At 37.4% G+C, this 17,177-nt stretch overlaps 1 protein-coding gene and 1 pseudogene across 3 annotated transcripts in view; one reads left to right on the forward strand and one right to left on the reverse strand.

Annotated features, from left to right (window-relative positions):
* Nucleotides 1-17,177, reverse strand: part of NUP205 (nucleoporin 205) — an 81,177-nt gene that overhangs the window by 22,372 nt on the left and 41,628 nt on the right. For all 3 annotated transcript variants that reach the window (XR_003431873.1, XM_027101811.1, XM_027101810.1), the window contains exons 24-33: nt 13,969-14,118; nt 13,327-13,398; nt 12,808-12,965; nt 12,209-12,289; nt 11,240-11,431; nt 10,469-10,736; nt 10,277-10,375; nt 2,752-2,900; nt 1,627-1,818; nt 611-732 (exon numbers count right to left, since the gene is read on the reverse strand). Coding sequence is in view for 2 of the 3 variants with exons in the window: in XM_027101811.1 (XP_026957612.1) it covers nt 611-732; nt 1,627-1,818; nt 2,752-2,900; nt 10,277-10,375; nt 10,469-10,736; nt 11,240-11,431; nt 12,209-12,289; nt 12,808-12,965; nt 13,327-13,398; nt 13,969-14,118 (1,483 nt within the window). In the remaining variant the exon portion in view is untranslated. The remainder of the gene's footprint in view (nt 1-610; nt 733-1,626; nt 1,819-2,751; nt 2,901-10,276; nt 10,376-10,468; nt 10,737-11,239; nt 11,432-12,208; nt 12,290-12,807; nt 12,966-13,326; nt 13,399-13,968; nt 14,119-17,177) is intronic.
* Nucleotides 14,125-15,601, forward strand: LOC113618065 (ras-related C3 botulinum toxin substrate 1 pseudogene; annotated as a pseudogene).

The raw sequence follows: 17,177 nt of genomic DNA on the forward strand, positions 1-17,177 counted from the left end.
AAGTTTGAAACTTAAAATAATTTCACTTGAAGCTTTCAAATTAGCAAGCAGTTGGTAAAATGTTAAAATGAGAAAAATATAAAATACTATTCAAGTCATCAAGAAAAGAAAATCCACAACAAATTATAATTTCATTACAATACTTTAAAAGACAAGTATAACTGAAAACATGTACTTCTACTAAACAGAACAATAAAGTTGGGAAGAAAAACGTCTAACAAAATGCTCTCCCATTTCCCTCTTACATTACTGCTCTAAAATGGAAAGCACTAGGTACCTACCCACTTTTACCCTTATTAGCAACTTTCATTTATTAGTTAATGGCAGGGGTATATGACCAAACAAAACCATCAAGATGAGAGTACTGCTCCAACAGAATTATAAACGGCAAAATTATGTTTGAAATTTTTTTTTTCCCTTAATAATCCTTTACTGGTAACTTTAAAAAAAGCGGCAGGGGGTGGGGATGGTGGTGTGATGAATTGGGCAATTGGGATTGACATGTATAAAACAGATGACTAATAAGAACCTGCTGTATAAAAAAATGAATAAAATTAAATTTTAAATAAAAACCATTAAAAAAAATAAATAAATTGATATGGATGCTTACCCCTGTGGGTCCATTTCTGGGCGCATGTCATAGGCTTGGCATTGTGCCAGCCTCACAATCACCCCAGACCTCAGCAGCTCTAAAGCGCCCTGTTGTATCTTGGCCACTCTTGTGAGAAATGCCTAAGAAGTTATGAAACAAAAATCATCAGTACAGAGATCAGAGCCAAGCGTCTCACATTAAAATGAGACTTTCTCATAGCACCTTTCTGATCTGTAATCACTGGTGAAGAGAAATTCTGAGCTAGCTAGGAAGGGGCATATTATACCACCTTAACCATAGGATTTTTATGAGGAGTAAATGGCACAGCGTATCTGAAGTGCTACATACGCCTTGCAAGGATTAAGCATTCAACTAAATCATCATGTGGGCTTATGGAGGGCAGGGAAGATTGTTTTGCTCACAGCTGTATCTCTACTACCTAGTGCCATACCTGGCATGTAACAGATATTTAATAAATACTTGTTGAATAAATGAAGGAAGGAAGGAAAACAGAATTAATGAAGAATCTAAGACTTTAGTGCTTCTCTTTTTGTGACATTTGTGGTATTTTTAAGCAGGAGGAAACAGAAATTAAAACAGATTTGGAGGAAAGGAAATGAATTATATACACCGTACTGAAAAATCCTGTGTTTAAAGTAGAACCAGCACATCTACACTGGAATTTCAACAGGCAACTAACAGTCTGATTTTCGTTGCGGAAGGACATTTTTGCTCACTCTTCTCCTCATAGACCACTGGGTGTCATGTGGCTTTGCCACCACCAGCAATCGAAGTGAGTAAGCAGCAGTCTCAGTACCCAACTAACCCTCTCAGGATCATTTCAACTCAACTTTGGCATGCTCAGAAGATACAGTTCTAGCACATGTGCCCAAATTTAAAACTCCTTAGAAATGATTACAGTTTGTATGATAGAAACATGCAAAATGTAGGCCACGTTAATTTTCTTTAATATATCCTTAACCTCAAGAGGAAGTGACCTGTTGATCTAACTTCAAGTGAATATAAAGCCTTACCATTTTGGATTCGTATGTATAAAGGGCTTTTAAAAGGGGAGGCTGTGGAGTGAGTAAGCTCTGCAAAGTACGGTCATCTTCTACCAAGCTGTCCACAAGCACCTTCAAATAGCCACTGTTAGAAAGATACAGAAGCCACTGCTGCTGCTTATCTACGGAGACAATCCGATCAAGTAGAGCCAGTGCCAGCATCTGACGGAAGAACACATCAAAATCCAAAATGTGGAGATGGCTACCAAAATCAACAACAGTAACTCCCTTTATCTGGAAATGTTTAAAAGTTTTCTTACAAGGAGAATGGTTGCCTACAATACAATTCTCTCTCTCTTTTTTTTTTTGAGAAAAATGTATGTACGTATCCAGAATCTTGATTTGTTAATGAAAGAAAAAATTTCAGGGTAAAGTTATATTTCTGAAACAAAACCTAACACATTAAAATAATGGCATTAAATATATTTTAGCAAAATCTAAACATTACTTGCTGGAGGAAAGGGATTTTTAAAAATAGCTTTTTCCCCCCCTAATTGTAAAGTTTCACATGCTCCTTGTAGAAAACAGAAAACTTATACAGAAAATACATTATCTGAGAAACAAAGATTACTTTGTTCTATGTCTTCCCAAATATTTTTTTAACATAATTGAGAGCGTACTACATGATTCAAATGCTATGTAATTTTCCACCAGCAGGGAATTATCTTCTCACTGTATTATCACCAGGATGACATAATATTTTAAAGACATATAAATGCAAATACTCATTGAAAAAGCAGAGAAAGATACACTCAGTATAAAAGCTACATATTCAGCATTCTCTTATGCCAAGATCTTGATTAACCAGCATCTCTGCTGGTTAATTTCTACCAGTGTAAGGCAAATCTCAAAATTAGCAAAAAGATTATTCTGAGGGTACAGTCTGAACAAATAAAGGATTCTGAACGTAAGTAAACAAAACATATGAATGAACAAAACAGAAATTCAAAATTATAGTAAATAAGAAAATTCACTAAAATACATTACAGAAAATAATTCCCAATATGTAACATACATTTGAAAAGCTGATCCAGTTTATGCCTTAATAAGTCAAAATATCTATCCAATTATAATACTCAGCAGGAGTTACTGTACCCTTCCAATCTCATGACCATCACAAGCATCTCGACAGACCACTTCCATGAGGGCAGCACCATAGCTCTCAATGATGGCTATGTTTTCTCGCTGTAATTTACTAAACACATCTTCAGGGGCGGTCAGCCTTTCCCACATGGTTTTCTTGGCTAAAGGGTTACAATAGAAGACATATAAAACACTCCAGCAAAAAGCAGTTTGGTAACTGAGTAATTACACCTCATACATGACAACAACAGAAAAATCCTTCCATTACTGCCTGCACACAAAGACCCATCAACCAATGAGTCTAGGCAGGTAAACTTTAAGAACACAATGCACTATTCCATGCATGTACTCTGAGAACAATGGTATTAGGAAAAGGATAAACTATCCTTAAAAAAATCAAAATGAACTATGAAACCCCAGGAGAAACATTCCTGTATTTATTCCACTAATCAATCTGGTTTTATCTTTTATTGAGATCTATGAGAATTTGGCTACAAAGGAGCAGGTACAAAGCAGACAAAGATCTGCTTCCAAAAAACAGATATTTTATTCTTTTATATTTTTTAACTGAAATATTTATTAAAAAGAAAAGGTATACTCATTATGAAGATAATTTAAATTAATTAAATTTAATTTAATTCAAGGAACACTAATAATTAAAGATAGGATCATATGCTTTACATAGATTCCTGTAAACCTTTTAGAAAAGTTTCATAAATATACTACATAAAGCAATAATCTGTATTTGAAACTAATCTTATGACTTTTCCCCAACTAGCACATGGTAGCAGTTTTTTTTTTTTAACATCTTTATTGGAGTATAATTGCTTTACACTGGTGCATTAGTTGCTGCCGTATAACAAAGTGAATCAGCTATACGTATACATATATCCCCATATCCCCTCCCTCTTGCGTCTCCCTCCCACCCTCCCTATCCCACCCCTCTAGGTGGTCACAAAGCATCAAGCTGATCTCCCTGTGCTATGCAGCTGCTTCCCACTAGCTAACTATTTTACATTTGGTAGTGTATATATGCCAACAGTAGCAGTTTTTAAACTGTGGAAAGATTCTCAAGACAGGGTGATCAGAATGGAGGGCAAAACAAAGCAGGTTTAACCATGAAAAATAAAAATAACACACAAGGGCTTCCCTGGTGGTGCAGTGGTTGAGAGTCCGCCTGCCGATCCAGGAGACACGGGTTCGTGCCCCGGTCCGGGAAGTTCCCACATGCCGCGGAGTGGCTAGGCCCATGAGCCATGGCCACTGAGCCTGTGCGTCCAGAGCCTGTGCTCCGCAACGGGAGAGGCCACAACAGTGAGAGGCCCGCGTACCACAAAAAAAAAGTACACACAAGGTGGCCTATATTCCACTATAAAGTTTGCAGCAGTCAAACCTGAGGTCTTTTTTTTTAATTTTGTTTGTTTATTTTTTCCCTAAAATATCTTTACCACTACTCTGATTTTATTTTAGTCATAGTTAATTTCCAATAGTGTCAAAGCAGGGTATGAGATTATTTTCTCAACCGTGTCACTTCCTTTGGTCACCTGGTCCCATGTACTTCTATTTCACCTCCCTCCACTCTCCACCTCCACCCCAACACTGCCGCCACACTAGCCCTCAAATTCAGCACTTCCTTCAGTCTCAGGATCTTTGCACTAGCTGTTCTTTATATTCTTCCCCAGATCTTAGCATGACTGCCTCCTCTTCATCATTTCAGCCTCTATCAAATATCACTTCCTCAACTACATCCAGCTTCCCTCCTCCTCCCACCCCACACACAATATATCACAGTACTATTTTATCTTCTCCACAGTACTTATTTATCAGATTTACTCAAATTATGTTAGTTTTTAGTTTCCATGCTTGTATCTCTGTCTCCTCACATCGAATGTAAGCTTATTAACAATGGGATTCTGTCTTGTCTACCACTGTTTCTCCAGAATTTAGCACAGTGTCTTCCACATAGTAGAAGCTCAAATATTAATTACTGATTGATTGACAGCTTAAAGGCAAGTTTAGAAACTTTGCTCCAGGGATGCCACCAGATGCTCTCAGGGTGGGGTACAATGGTGGGTGGGTTTTCAGGAACCCAGCCTGAGGAGCTATGGCATCTCCTCTTCTGTTTTACGCATAGGATTGCCACAAAATTATCTGAATAAAGGCTTTGGACAAAAGTCTGAAAGCCACTACTTTATAGGTTTAACATTTTTTAGCCATGAATTCCTTAGTTCAAACATTCTTATGTAAATGCAACCCCACCAGAAGAGTCCAGCAAAACTCTTAATTTCCTTTCTCTTCTTAACTTGTAATTTATACTTGGGGTTGGCAAACTAAGGCTCGTGGGAAAAATGTGATCTCCCACTTGTTTTTGTAAATAAAATTTTAATGCAACATAGCATACATCTCTGGCTTCTTTTGCACAATAATGGCAGAGTTGAGTAGTTGCAACAGAGAACATATGGCTTGCAAAGTCTGAATTAGTTATTATCTGGCCCTGTACAGAAAAAGCTTGCTGGCGTCTGGTCTATATCATCCAATTTAAGGCTTATTGTTTTATAAACACATATATTGCCATTTTTACTAGGATAAAAGATTTTATGAAAGCAAGAACCCAATTAATGTTTCCTGCTTCCTGGAACAACTAAAAATAATCAACCACCAAATGATTACTGATTTTTGTTTGTATTGTAAAAAGGGGAAATAATCTAAATGTCCAAAAATGGGTAGGCTAAATAAATTATGGTATATCCATAAGTGGCAAAATCTATACAGGTACTAAAAATGTTACTTAATGAGGCAGGAAAAGTTGATAAAATACTAAATAGAGAGGAAAGGGAAGATTTAAATCAATAAAAAAAGATGGCTGGCTATAACCAAAATGTCGTGATAGTTATCTTAGAAGGTAAAATGTGTGACTTTTCCTTTTGTTTATTAGTGTGTTCTAAATTTCCTATAATCAATATTTATTTTTAAATAAAAAAATAAAAGCTAAAAGATTTTTTTTTTTTTTTTCAGTATGCGGGCCTCTCACTGTTGTGGCCTCTCCCGTCGTGGAGCACAGGCTCTGGACGCGCAGGCTCAGCGGCCATGGCTCATGGGCCTAGCCGCTCCGCGGCATGTGGGATCTTCCCGGACCGGGGCACGAACCCGTGTCCCCTGCATTGGCAGGCACACTCTCAACCACTGTGCCACCAGCGAAGCCCTAAAAGATATTTTTAAAATATCTGATTATGAATTTTTAGTCAGGTTCTAAGGTTCTAGGACCTGACTCGGGTTGTAAAAAAAATAAAAGGAGTGGTGAGAAATGTACATCTAAATTCACATCAAGCATAAACCCTGCACCCACTACACACATATATATAGCCTCAGCTGGTATTTTAATTTTATTTTTATTTTTTGGCCACACTATGCAGCATGCAGGATATTAGTTCCCCGACCAGGGATGGAACCCACGCCCTCAGCAGTGAAAGTACGGCGTCCTAACCACTGGACTGCCAGGGAATTCCTGTAGCTGATACTGTATTTTTTTTTTTTTTTTTGTGGTATGCGGGCCTCTCACTGTTGTGGCCTCTCCCGTTGCGGAGCACAGGCTCCAGACGCGCAGGCTCCGGACGCACAGGCTCAGCAGCCATGGCTCACGGGCCCAGACACTCCGCGGCACGTGTTATCTTCCCGGACTGGGGCACGAACCCGTGTCCCCTGCATCGGCAGGCGGACTCTCAACCACTGTGCCACCTGGGAAGCCCCTGGTACTGTATTTTTAAGTCACTTATTGGAGTCAGATTCACAAGAACAGAGTTAACAACAGGCAAGATGCTCTATGAAATCCTTTTAGTCCCACTACTTTATGACTAAAATCAGAGGTGTACTTGTACTATAATTCTAGATCATACTAACACCTAGACCATAAAAACTGAAAATCTCATGATAGGATCCTAAAAAATTTAATAATGGCAAGAGATTATCTTTTCTAATCTCTTTTAAAAAGATGATTGGATATTATGGTTTCATAAACAAAGAACAACAGGAATATTCTTGATCAAAAGTCGCAATAGCCCAGAAGAATTATGAGCAGAGCAGAAAATTCTTCATTCTTATTATAATTCCTAATTCTTATTTATAAATAAAAGATACTACCGAGTACCATTAACTTGTCAAACTTAAAAAGAAAAGCCAGTTTAGAAGAAAATAGAACATATGAGAAAAACTTATAATAAAAGTACTTAAAATTACAATTTAAAAAATTTTTAAATTAAAAATTCTAACTGACATCTTCCATACAGCTATATCAATCAACTATAAATTAAAGTTGAATGATAAGCTCCTAGAAAATAGAAAGTTAAAAATGAATCTGTTTTAAAAGCAATATAATCCATTTTACTGAAATTACAACAAAACATTCAAACAGGGCTAATCTCACAGAAATAAAATTAAGGAGGATGCACTATATCCTCTACACTGAGGTGTTAGCATAACTTTATAGGTTGGCTTTATAAACTTTTATTGAAAACATTAATCTGATTAAAAATATGCTGAAAAGTATATATCTTTGTCATTATCAATCTGTTTTTAAATGTGAAATATTTTTATAATACTAGAGCTTAAGGAACAGATCAATAGAGAAATTAAGAACATAATAATTGGGGTTCATATTAAACATTTAGGGTCTGGTCAAATTATCCACTTTTTCTTTCTAGTGGTCACTGGTAGAAAAGAGAGAGAATAAAAAGGTGAAAAAAATACAAAGAGAGATATTTGTGATGTCAATGGCTGTCAACTAAGCCCCAGGAATTACATATGCAAAAACAATGTCAGATTTGAACTACACTGTTCTTAATTAAGGAAACATATAAGATCCTCCAAATAATTTTATCAAAAAAAATATTGGGTTGGCCAAAAGGTTCATTTGGGTTTTTCCATATCATCTTACAGAAAAACCCAAATGAACTTTTGGGCCAACCCAATATATGCTTTGGTTCCTCCCCAGATCTACTGCATTGCCAGCTCAAAGTGATAGGATCCACCCATATGGATTTTCAGAAAATTAACTATATGCTTAAGAGACGTCTGAATTTCCTTTTCCCTAAACTGCTCATATCCTTTGCCCATTTTTCTGTTGGGTTATTGATTTGTAGATGCTCTTTATTTATTAGAAATTAGTCATTTGTGATATGAGCTACAAATACATTGCTGATACTGAATTCTAATTCTCAGATCTGTCAAAAAGAAGCAAGTCACTTAGCCTCTCTAAGTCAGATTCCTTTTATACCAAACAGGGAAAATGGCTGCCCAGTATTCAGTACATATGTTTATGTAAAAATAAAGAAAAAGTGGTATGAAAAAATAAGTATATAAACATTAAAAATTCAGTTTTTGTTTTAAAACAACAGAAAATAGGTACACTAGCACAAAAGTATGTGCTCATAAATATTTATTAAATATAATATTTCTAATTTGAAAATTAAAAACACTAGTATCTAGGGAATAAAGTACTTTGCTATCTATCTAAAACAAGTCAAAATAAGCAGTAATTATGACTAAGAAAAAAAAGCTACTTAAGGGATAAAATTGCTCTAAAAATAGATCATTTGAAAATTAAAAACAAAGGAGAGGGACTTCCGTGGTGGCACAGTGGTTAAGACTCCACGCTCCCGGTGCAGGGGGCCCGGGTTCGATCTCTGGTCAGGGAACCAGATCCCACATGCATGCCACAACTAAGGAGCCGAAGAGCCACAACTAAGACCCGGAACAACCAAAATAAGAAAAATAAAAATAAATAATAATAATAATAAAAAGATAACAGATTTTTTTTTTTTAAAAAAGGAGAATCTTCTTTTATGGTCACACTGCTTTTACCACATCTTGATAATGACTTCTTATAAAGCACGTTGTAGAGCTCCACCTAGTGGTTAAGTGGTGATTTTTGCCAATTCAACTAAATACAACGTTAAAAACATTTTTTAGTCAAGAGGAAAATGGGGGAGGTGTATTGGCGGATTATCTCTCTTAAAAAAAGCTCCTATTTCTTTAAAAAGTTTCTCTGAACTATTATTTTTAACGACCTTAAAAATATTTTTGTGTATTATTTATGCTGGTAGGAAATTCCTATAAATACATCATTTGGCTATTATTACATTCTAAGAGAGATATTATACAAAAATATATAGCCAGTAATGAATAATATGAGATAATCTAAGTCTTACACACAGAGTGGTTTTTAAGAATCTGTGTTCAGGACTTCCCTGGTGGCGCAGTGGTTAAGAATCTGCCTGCCAATGCAGGGGACACGGGTTTGAGCGCTGGTCCGGGAAGATACCACATGCCACGGAACAACTAAACCTGTGCACCACAACTACTGAGCCTGTGCTCTAGAGCCCGTGAGCCACAACTACTGAAGCCCGCGTGCCTAGAGCCCATGCTCCGCAACAAGAGAAGCCACCACAATGAGAAGCCCACGCACCGCGAAAAAGAGTAGCCCCCCGCTTGCCACAACTAGAGAAAGCCCACGCGCAGCAACAAAGACCCAACGCAGCCAAAAACAGATAAATAAATTTATAAAAAAACAAAATAACAAATACTCATTAAGGTTCTCAGAAAGCACAAGGAGCCCATTACGAGAAGGTACTTATGACAAGTTCTTAAATAGCAGAGTAACTCTGGCAAAGAGTATTATACGCTGGTCTCCTGAATAGTTAAAAACATTTTTCACATTTGGCAATGAAAGAATCCATATTATTAACTCTTATTTAAAAATGCTAACTATATGGGAATTCTTTGGCGGTCCAGTAGTTAGGACTCCGTGCTCTCCCTGCCAAGGGCCTGGGTTCAGTACCTGGTTGGGGAACTAAGATCCCAAAAGCTGAGCGGTGCAGCCAAAATAAGATAACTATAGTTTACAAAGTTGATTTATCATTGTTTTAAATACACAGATCTTTGACCAAGAAATTCTACTCCTTGGAATTTATCCAAGAAAAACTTCACATTAGTACAAAAAGACATATGTATACTACTGATGAGAATTTAAGCTGGTAGAAGGCCATTTGGTAGAATCTATTAAAATAAAAATGTGCACCCTCTTTCACATGGAAATTCCACCATGAAGTATCCTTCTTGAGAAATATATAGGCATATAAAAGAATATTTGATGCAGCTTTTTTGTGATAGTAAAAAATTAGAAACAATTTAAACACTTATGAATTTGGCAAATGGTTAAACAAATGGTACTTCTATACTATGGAATAACAAAGCTATTTTAAAAGATATGTACTGTATGTATTGTTCAATGGGACCAGAGGTGAGTGGGAGTTACAAAAATATATAAGCTAAAGTAGTATTTGAGGGTCTGTGCTTACATTACTTTTGTACTATTGTCACAATTTTAGAAAACTAAACATTCTTCCTTGACTTTAGAGCAAGCACTTTGATTCCATACTCATTTATTATAGCTTCGCTGAGCCAAAAGATGAAAAGGTGATTTTTTTTTTAAATTTAAAGTAACCAATCTCTAAACACAGAAAAGACAGAAATCTAATTCTACCTGCTTCTAAGGTGTCTGGTTCATCCGGTCTCTGGGCAATCTGTAAGTAATAAAGCAGAGAGCCATACAGGTGTGTCCTCACTCGCTGGAATCCGCCACCTAGGAAAATATGGTAGCGTAAAAACCTTTTTTCAAATTAAGTTAAAACAAATACAGAAGTTGTAAGTTATAGAAAATTTAGATGAAAAAAACCTGTCTTCAAAATGAAGTCTAACAGTTTCTTCAATATGATATGAAGTGAAGAATCTCCAATAGAAGCGAACCCCACCACTGCATTCTCTGCAGGCGGAGGTGAGGTGAAAGAGTTATCAAGCACAAAAGCATAATGAGCCTCTCCGGGTCCCAAGACTACTGGCTGCTTCTGTTCTGTGCGAACGGCTTGGCTTAGGTGAGCGGTCAGGGTGAACACAGCACCTGCTACCACTGGCATTAACTCCTGTGCTGCTTCATCATCCAGTATCTTAAAGCAGAAAGACAAATCAGAGTGAGCACCCTGCTTTCAGCTACAGTCATTAACATGTCTTATACATTTAGCTTTTCAATTACCATAAGAATATAAGAATGGAATTGTATTGTTCAAAGACAGTAGAAGCTAATACACAAAAAGAAATTTAAATAGAATGCTGGGTAACATGTTCTTAACCAGAAGGGAGCCCTATCAGAATTCCCTACAGGTTTTTCATGGAAATTAACATAATGGCCTCACCACTAGAGTCTCCCATTCAGTAGGTCTAGGGTAAGATGTGTCATGTAGATTTTTAAAAAGCTTCCTAGAAAATTCTGATACACACTCTGGTTGAGAACCATTACTGTACAGAGTTAATACCTTTCTCAAGAAAAGTCTTAACACTGGCATTGCACAACTCTGTTTACTCCAAATGGGAAAAAAGGAGTGGCAAACTATATGTTTAAATGATATAAATATTCGTTTGGCAGTATAAAGTAACTTATGAAGCATGTCACCTTATCATGCACATCTTGTAAAATATCACGAATAATCAGCTGTCGATCCTCTGCCTGAATGAGGTCCTGAGGACAAGCTGTCAGTATAATTTCTACCAGCTGCCTCCATGACTCTAGAGCATGCCGTTTTGCATGAAGACACTGCAACAATTTGTTTCTTCCTACCACGTACTGAAGTATAGTGCTGATTTCCTAAAGCCGCAGAAATTGAATTGCAAGGTTAACACACAGGCAAATAACGTCTTTTAAACAACAGGTTCCTATTTTTAACACTGTCAGTTAATCCGAAAACATTTATAGAATACTCTGGAAACCTTCCACATGCTTGCAAGTCAGCAGATAACTTTTCACATTATACTGGTAGCCAGAGCTATGAAAAATAATAAATAAGGCTGTGTGTGTGTGTGCACGCACGTGCGCATGTGTAAGGCAGAGGGCAGAGGTGATGTGCGTGGAAATGAGTTTTTAACCCCATCTTCTTTTTTCTTGCAACTGTCTAGTTATACTTACTCTGGAACACTAGAGTTCCCTAAAACCCAAGTTCAATGGCATGTTTCCTTGATGTGTCTTTTATTTCTTTGCCTCTTGCTTTGACCTCACCAACTGTGTTTCCATGAATGTGGTTCTTCCCACCTGCTCTCTGACCCGTATCTCCCCATTTGTGGTGACAAATGACTCCTTCCTCGCTGATAGGGAGCAAGTGAACTCTATTACACAATATGAAAAGGTTACAAAATCCTCAACTAACTTAGCAGAAAAGATGTTATTTCTTCTGGCATCCAGACATTAACTTCAGTTCAGCTTTTAACAGTCACAAAGTCAAAAGTGAAAGATACAATTAAAATTTAACTTCTAAGTAGTTTACTAATAATGAACTAGAAGTCAATTCACTGTTTTGTCTTCTAACTGGCAATTTAAGTAGTTAAGTAGTTAAAAGGGTAAAACTAACATATATTCAACAGGGCTTACCTCCATTAGTAGAGGTCTCTGTCCTATGGCTGCCATACCCTGAAGGGCATTTACTTCGGCTACAAGAACTCTATGAAGAAGCTATATAATTGAGAAATGAGAGAAAAATAAGACCATTTCAGACACTGGTAGAACAATAACCTAGCAATTACTCTAAACTGCCCTAGACGGAAAAGTTTCAGATACCTTTATATATAATCTAATAGTGGCACTGTCCAAGTTTCTGTCAAAAATAGTATATCCCTCACATGCCGGAGAGTGATACCAAAGAGCGTCTATGGCAGGAAAGTTAGTGGAACTGCACGGGATAGCTTCTTTCTACTAGTGAGGTGATTACCATTTACCTGGTAGAGAGTTAAATGGGTAAAACCACTCCATTGTGATAGCTGGGTAGCATGACTACTAAGAGGTAGGTGATAGGGAACCTTTTATAGAGGCAAAATTAGTGTGGCCTATTCAGTTTTCTTTCCTGACTGTTTGAAAAGTGAAAACCAGTCCAATAAACCAATAGCTCTATTAGAAAATAAAAAGTTATTTTTTCCTTAACGACTCAAAGTCTGAACCACTTGATACTGCACATGCTCTAAAGCAACGCTCACCTTGATATTGCAGACTGTCTGTCCCCGTAAATTCTTGTGTTCACAGTTAGCAATAACTTGCTCAATCTGGGCCCGATCAAAGAAATCCAATTGCAAAGGCTCAGGGATCTCCTGACTGAAGTCAATGGAGTCGAGAATACTGAGAATTTTTCGACGTACTAGAAATAATAAAAAGTAGTTCTATTTCACTTGGGACACTGAAGAGAAGAGCTAACCACCGTACTCAGCTCACCCTCTAAGGCAGCACTATGTTCAGAAAGGACATCAGTCTGGAAATTGAAGACTGTGCTGAAATCTAAATTGGATTTTATTTCTAATACATTCATTCGCAAAAATATTGTTTTCCCATACTATCATCTTAGTTATAAAAAAAATTTTTTTTGATGACAAACAATCCTTTATATAGCTTTTCTACATCAGTTCAGAATTTGCAGATACAGGCATTAATTACCTCTTGAGATTTTATGCAATTTAATATATACGTATCTACAAATTTATTACAAATTCAAAGGGCTTTACCTTTTGTAGTAGTATCAAAGTGCAGGAACCCAGAGACAGACCTATTTTCATCTTCTATTCCTCCTTCCCCATCTGTTGAAGCATCAGTAATAAAAATCAGAAAAAGAACAACACACTCATAAAATTTATTTGGAAATAACGAACACAAGGTATTTTATTTCTAAGTCACTGTTTCTAGGTCAAAGAGCCCCTTGCAAACGGATGATTAAAATGCAAAGATGATGAGGACTTATCAACAACATTCATCTAATTCTTTCCATCTCTATGAGATCCACTTCACAATTGTAGAGAGCATAATCAGAACTCCAAGAGAGGCAGGACCCAACCATGCCAGTGAGATGATTAGAAAAGCTTATGCTTAATTTGCATGTAAAATACGTATTAGAATATCTTGGGTCATGCTGGCTCAGTGTGACAAACTCCACTGTGTATCTGTGTCTATGAATACAGCAAAATGTGAATGCTCGAAACAACAATAAAATTGCAATTATGGGTGATTTTGTGTTTTAAGGAAAAGAATTCTAAAGGCAGAAAGAACTTGTTTGGCCTACAATCACATACTAACCATAAGATTCAGATTTGTGCTTGCATTCACACAGACCAGTCAGCAGCATAACAATACAAATGCCAACACATGTTCACCTGAGTATGGTTTCACTGGCATGTCATCCAGTAGGAGGTGAAGGAGCCTCTGGGTGTGTGACCGTTGGCGATTCAGAGAAGTCACCCTTAGTTCTATCGAGGCAGTCTTCATCAGCCATGACATTTGGTTCAGCATAGATATTTCATATTCTGGAATTGAAATATGAATGTTTAGTTTCCCAGTATAATAACACAAGATCAGAACAGACCTAAAATCCATAACTCACCAGATATTTTCCCATGTAACATAGTCAATATTTTATGAAAATTGGCACCATAGTAATTTATTGCTCTAGAAAATTAAAAAAGAAAAAAAACAGATGCCAAGGGAGAAAAAATAAACGAGTATATGTGTATGAAAGTTGAGCAAAAGCAACTGAAGAACAAAAGAGAATCAAGTTTCTGTCAACAGAATAATTTCACACAGACGTAGAGGATTCTGAGTCTACCATACCAGATGCAGGCCATCAAGTGTGTGGTGGCGGGAGACAGCGTAGTAGGTAAAGCTTGCCTCCTCATCAGTTACACGACCAATGCCTTTCCTGGAGAGTATACCCCACTGTCTTTGACAACTATTCTGCCAATGTTATGGCGGATGGAAAACTGGTGAATCTGGGCTTGTGGGATACAGGTGGACAAGATGATTATGACCTATTACTTCCCCTATCCTATCCGCAAACGGATTCTTAATTTGCTTTTCTCTTGTGAGTCCTGAAAATGTTCGTGCAAAGTGGTACCCTGAAGCGTGACACCACGGTCCCAACACTCCTATCATCCTGGTGGGGACGAAACTTGATCTGAGGGATGAGAAAGACACGATTGAGAAACTGAAGGAGAAGAAGCTGACACCCATCACCTACCCACAGGCCCTGGCCATGGCCAAGGAGATCAGTGGCATCAAATGCCGCTCGGCGCTCACGCAGCGAGGCCTCAAGACAGTTTTTGATGAAGCTATCTGGGCAGTTCTCTGCCCACCTCCCGTCAAGCAGAGAAAGAGAAAATGCCTGCTGTTGTGAATGTCTGGGCCCCTCCTGCCTGTCCCGTCCCCCCAGGACACTTTGTATGCTTTGCTCAAATGGTGGAGACTTTGCACTCAATGCCAAGTTTTTGTTACAGATTAGTTTTTCCATAAAACCATTCTGAACCAATCAGTAATTTCCAGGTTTTGTTTGTTTAAAGTACTTTCACATTCTATTAAAGTTTAGCCCTAAAATGACAAGCTTCCTTAAAGCCTTATTTTTCAAAGCCCCTATTCTTGCTCAGATTAAGAGTTGCCAAAATACCTTGTGAACTAAGTTGCACTGCTGGGCTAAGAACACTAACCACTAAACTGTTTAAAGACCTTTGTTTGGAAGAGACTGTAGCTTCTGAGGCAGGAGATGCAGACGCTCGCTAATGAGTTTCAGACGTGAAGAGCAGTACAGCCTCCTTCCTGAAACGCTGTCATTTAATGCATCCTGATTTACCAGCCCGTGTTCACTACCTAACATTGTACTTTACATCATAATGAATGAATGTAACAGCTCAGCTCTTTGGATCAATCTTTTTGATTTCATAGAGAGATTTTTTGAACAAATTAGTGTATTAGCTTTTGTGAGATTTTGAACAGAGCTCTTACTCCCATGCTCCCTCCGATGAAGCATTCTGCTCTGGCCGTGGGTGCACTGGGTGGAGTGTGTGGAACACTTGTGATCAGATGAAGACAGTATTTTAACAAAATATGGAAATTTACACTACATTGTATACGTAATAATTAAACTATGAAAAGTGTCACAGGTAAAAGTTTTAAAAGGTTAATTTCTGTCAAATGCAGTAGATGATGAAGAAAGGTCAGTATTATCAGTAAGTGTTTTCTTAAGCTTTTCCTTTTCTTTAAACCTGCCTATCCCTCCTGAAATTGGGCATTTAATGCATCTTTGATCTGGTCATTCTCACAGTTGCAAACTTAGTATAACTGCTTTTCTTATAGAACCCCCCCCCTTTTTTTTTTACAAATTTATTTATTTATTTTTGGCTGCATTGGGTCTTCATTGCTGCTCGCAGTCTTTCTATAGTTGCAGCGAGCGAGAACTACTCTTTGTTGAGGTGCATGGGCTTCTCATTGCAGTGGCTTCTCCCGTTGTGGAGCACGGGCTCTAGGCACGTGGGCCCAGCAGTTGTGGCTTGTGGGCTCTAGAGTGCAGGCTCAGTAGTCGTGGCGCACAGGCTTAGTTGCTCTGTGGCATGTGGGATCTTCCCAGACCAGGGTTTGAACCCGTGTCCCCTGTACTGGCAGGTGGACTCTTAACCACCGCGCCACCAGGGAAGCCCCTAGAACCCCTTCTTAATGAGCAATATGCCTCCTTGTATTATAAAATCTTTCTGAATATGCATTAGAAAAAATTTTTTGTAGATTAATAAAAGTGCATTCCTGTTTTCATGTTACTTTATTCAAAGCCAATAAGTGCTTTCCTTGGTCTTCTAGTAACTAGGTATAAAAATCATGCGCTGCAGCTTTACAGTTTTTAAAATACTTTAGATATTCTTAAACTGTAAACCTTGCCAGATCACCGACACTGCACCTAGACTAATAACACTGATCCCCCACCGCTTGCCTCACTGAGTGCACACACACTTCCTGTCTTTGCCCGAACGATGTTCCTTGGGGTCTGTGAGGCTATGTAAACCCTGTGCTCATGCTAACGAAGTTCTGCACAACTTACCCACTGGCAAGAATATGAGCTTGGACCTTTCAACCACTAGAACAAAATCGTTTAAGCTGACAGTTGCAGAATGGTGGAGTGTTTTTACATTGATCTTTTGCTAATGCAATTAGCAGTATGTTTTGCATGTATGACTTAATAAATCCTTGAATCATGAAAATAAAAAAGAAAACTCAAGTAATTCGCAAATATTTAACTTGTTAAAAAAACACACTATCATAAAATTTGATTCTTATTTCAGAAACAAATACATTTTTAAAAACTAAAATAAATCTAAATTGCATAATTTTATGATGTCTTGAGATTATGAAGGACATTTGGTCTAATATATAATTAAAACTGGGAATTCCTTATACAATATAAGTTTTTGAATCCAATATTATTTCAATATGCCTGGCTTTGAAGTCCTAAATTATGACAGTTTTATAAATATAAAATTCACCAAACACTACTACTACTGCTAGTAATAATGATTACAAGCAAAGCTAGATCAATTTTTAAAAAGTA

Source organism: Aethalodelphis obliquidens, unplaced genomic scaffold (assembly GCF_003676395.1).
Source record: "Aethalodelphis obliquidens isolate GAN/ISIS:26980383/991018 unplaced genomic scaffold, ASM367639v1 scaffold5, whole genome shotgun sequence".
NCBI classification, from domain to species: domain Eukaryota; kingdom Metazoa; phylum Chordata; class Mammalia; order Artiodactyla; family Delphinidae; genus Aethalodelphis; species Aethalodelphis obliquidens.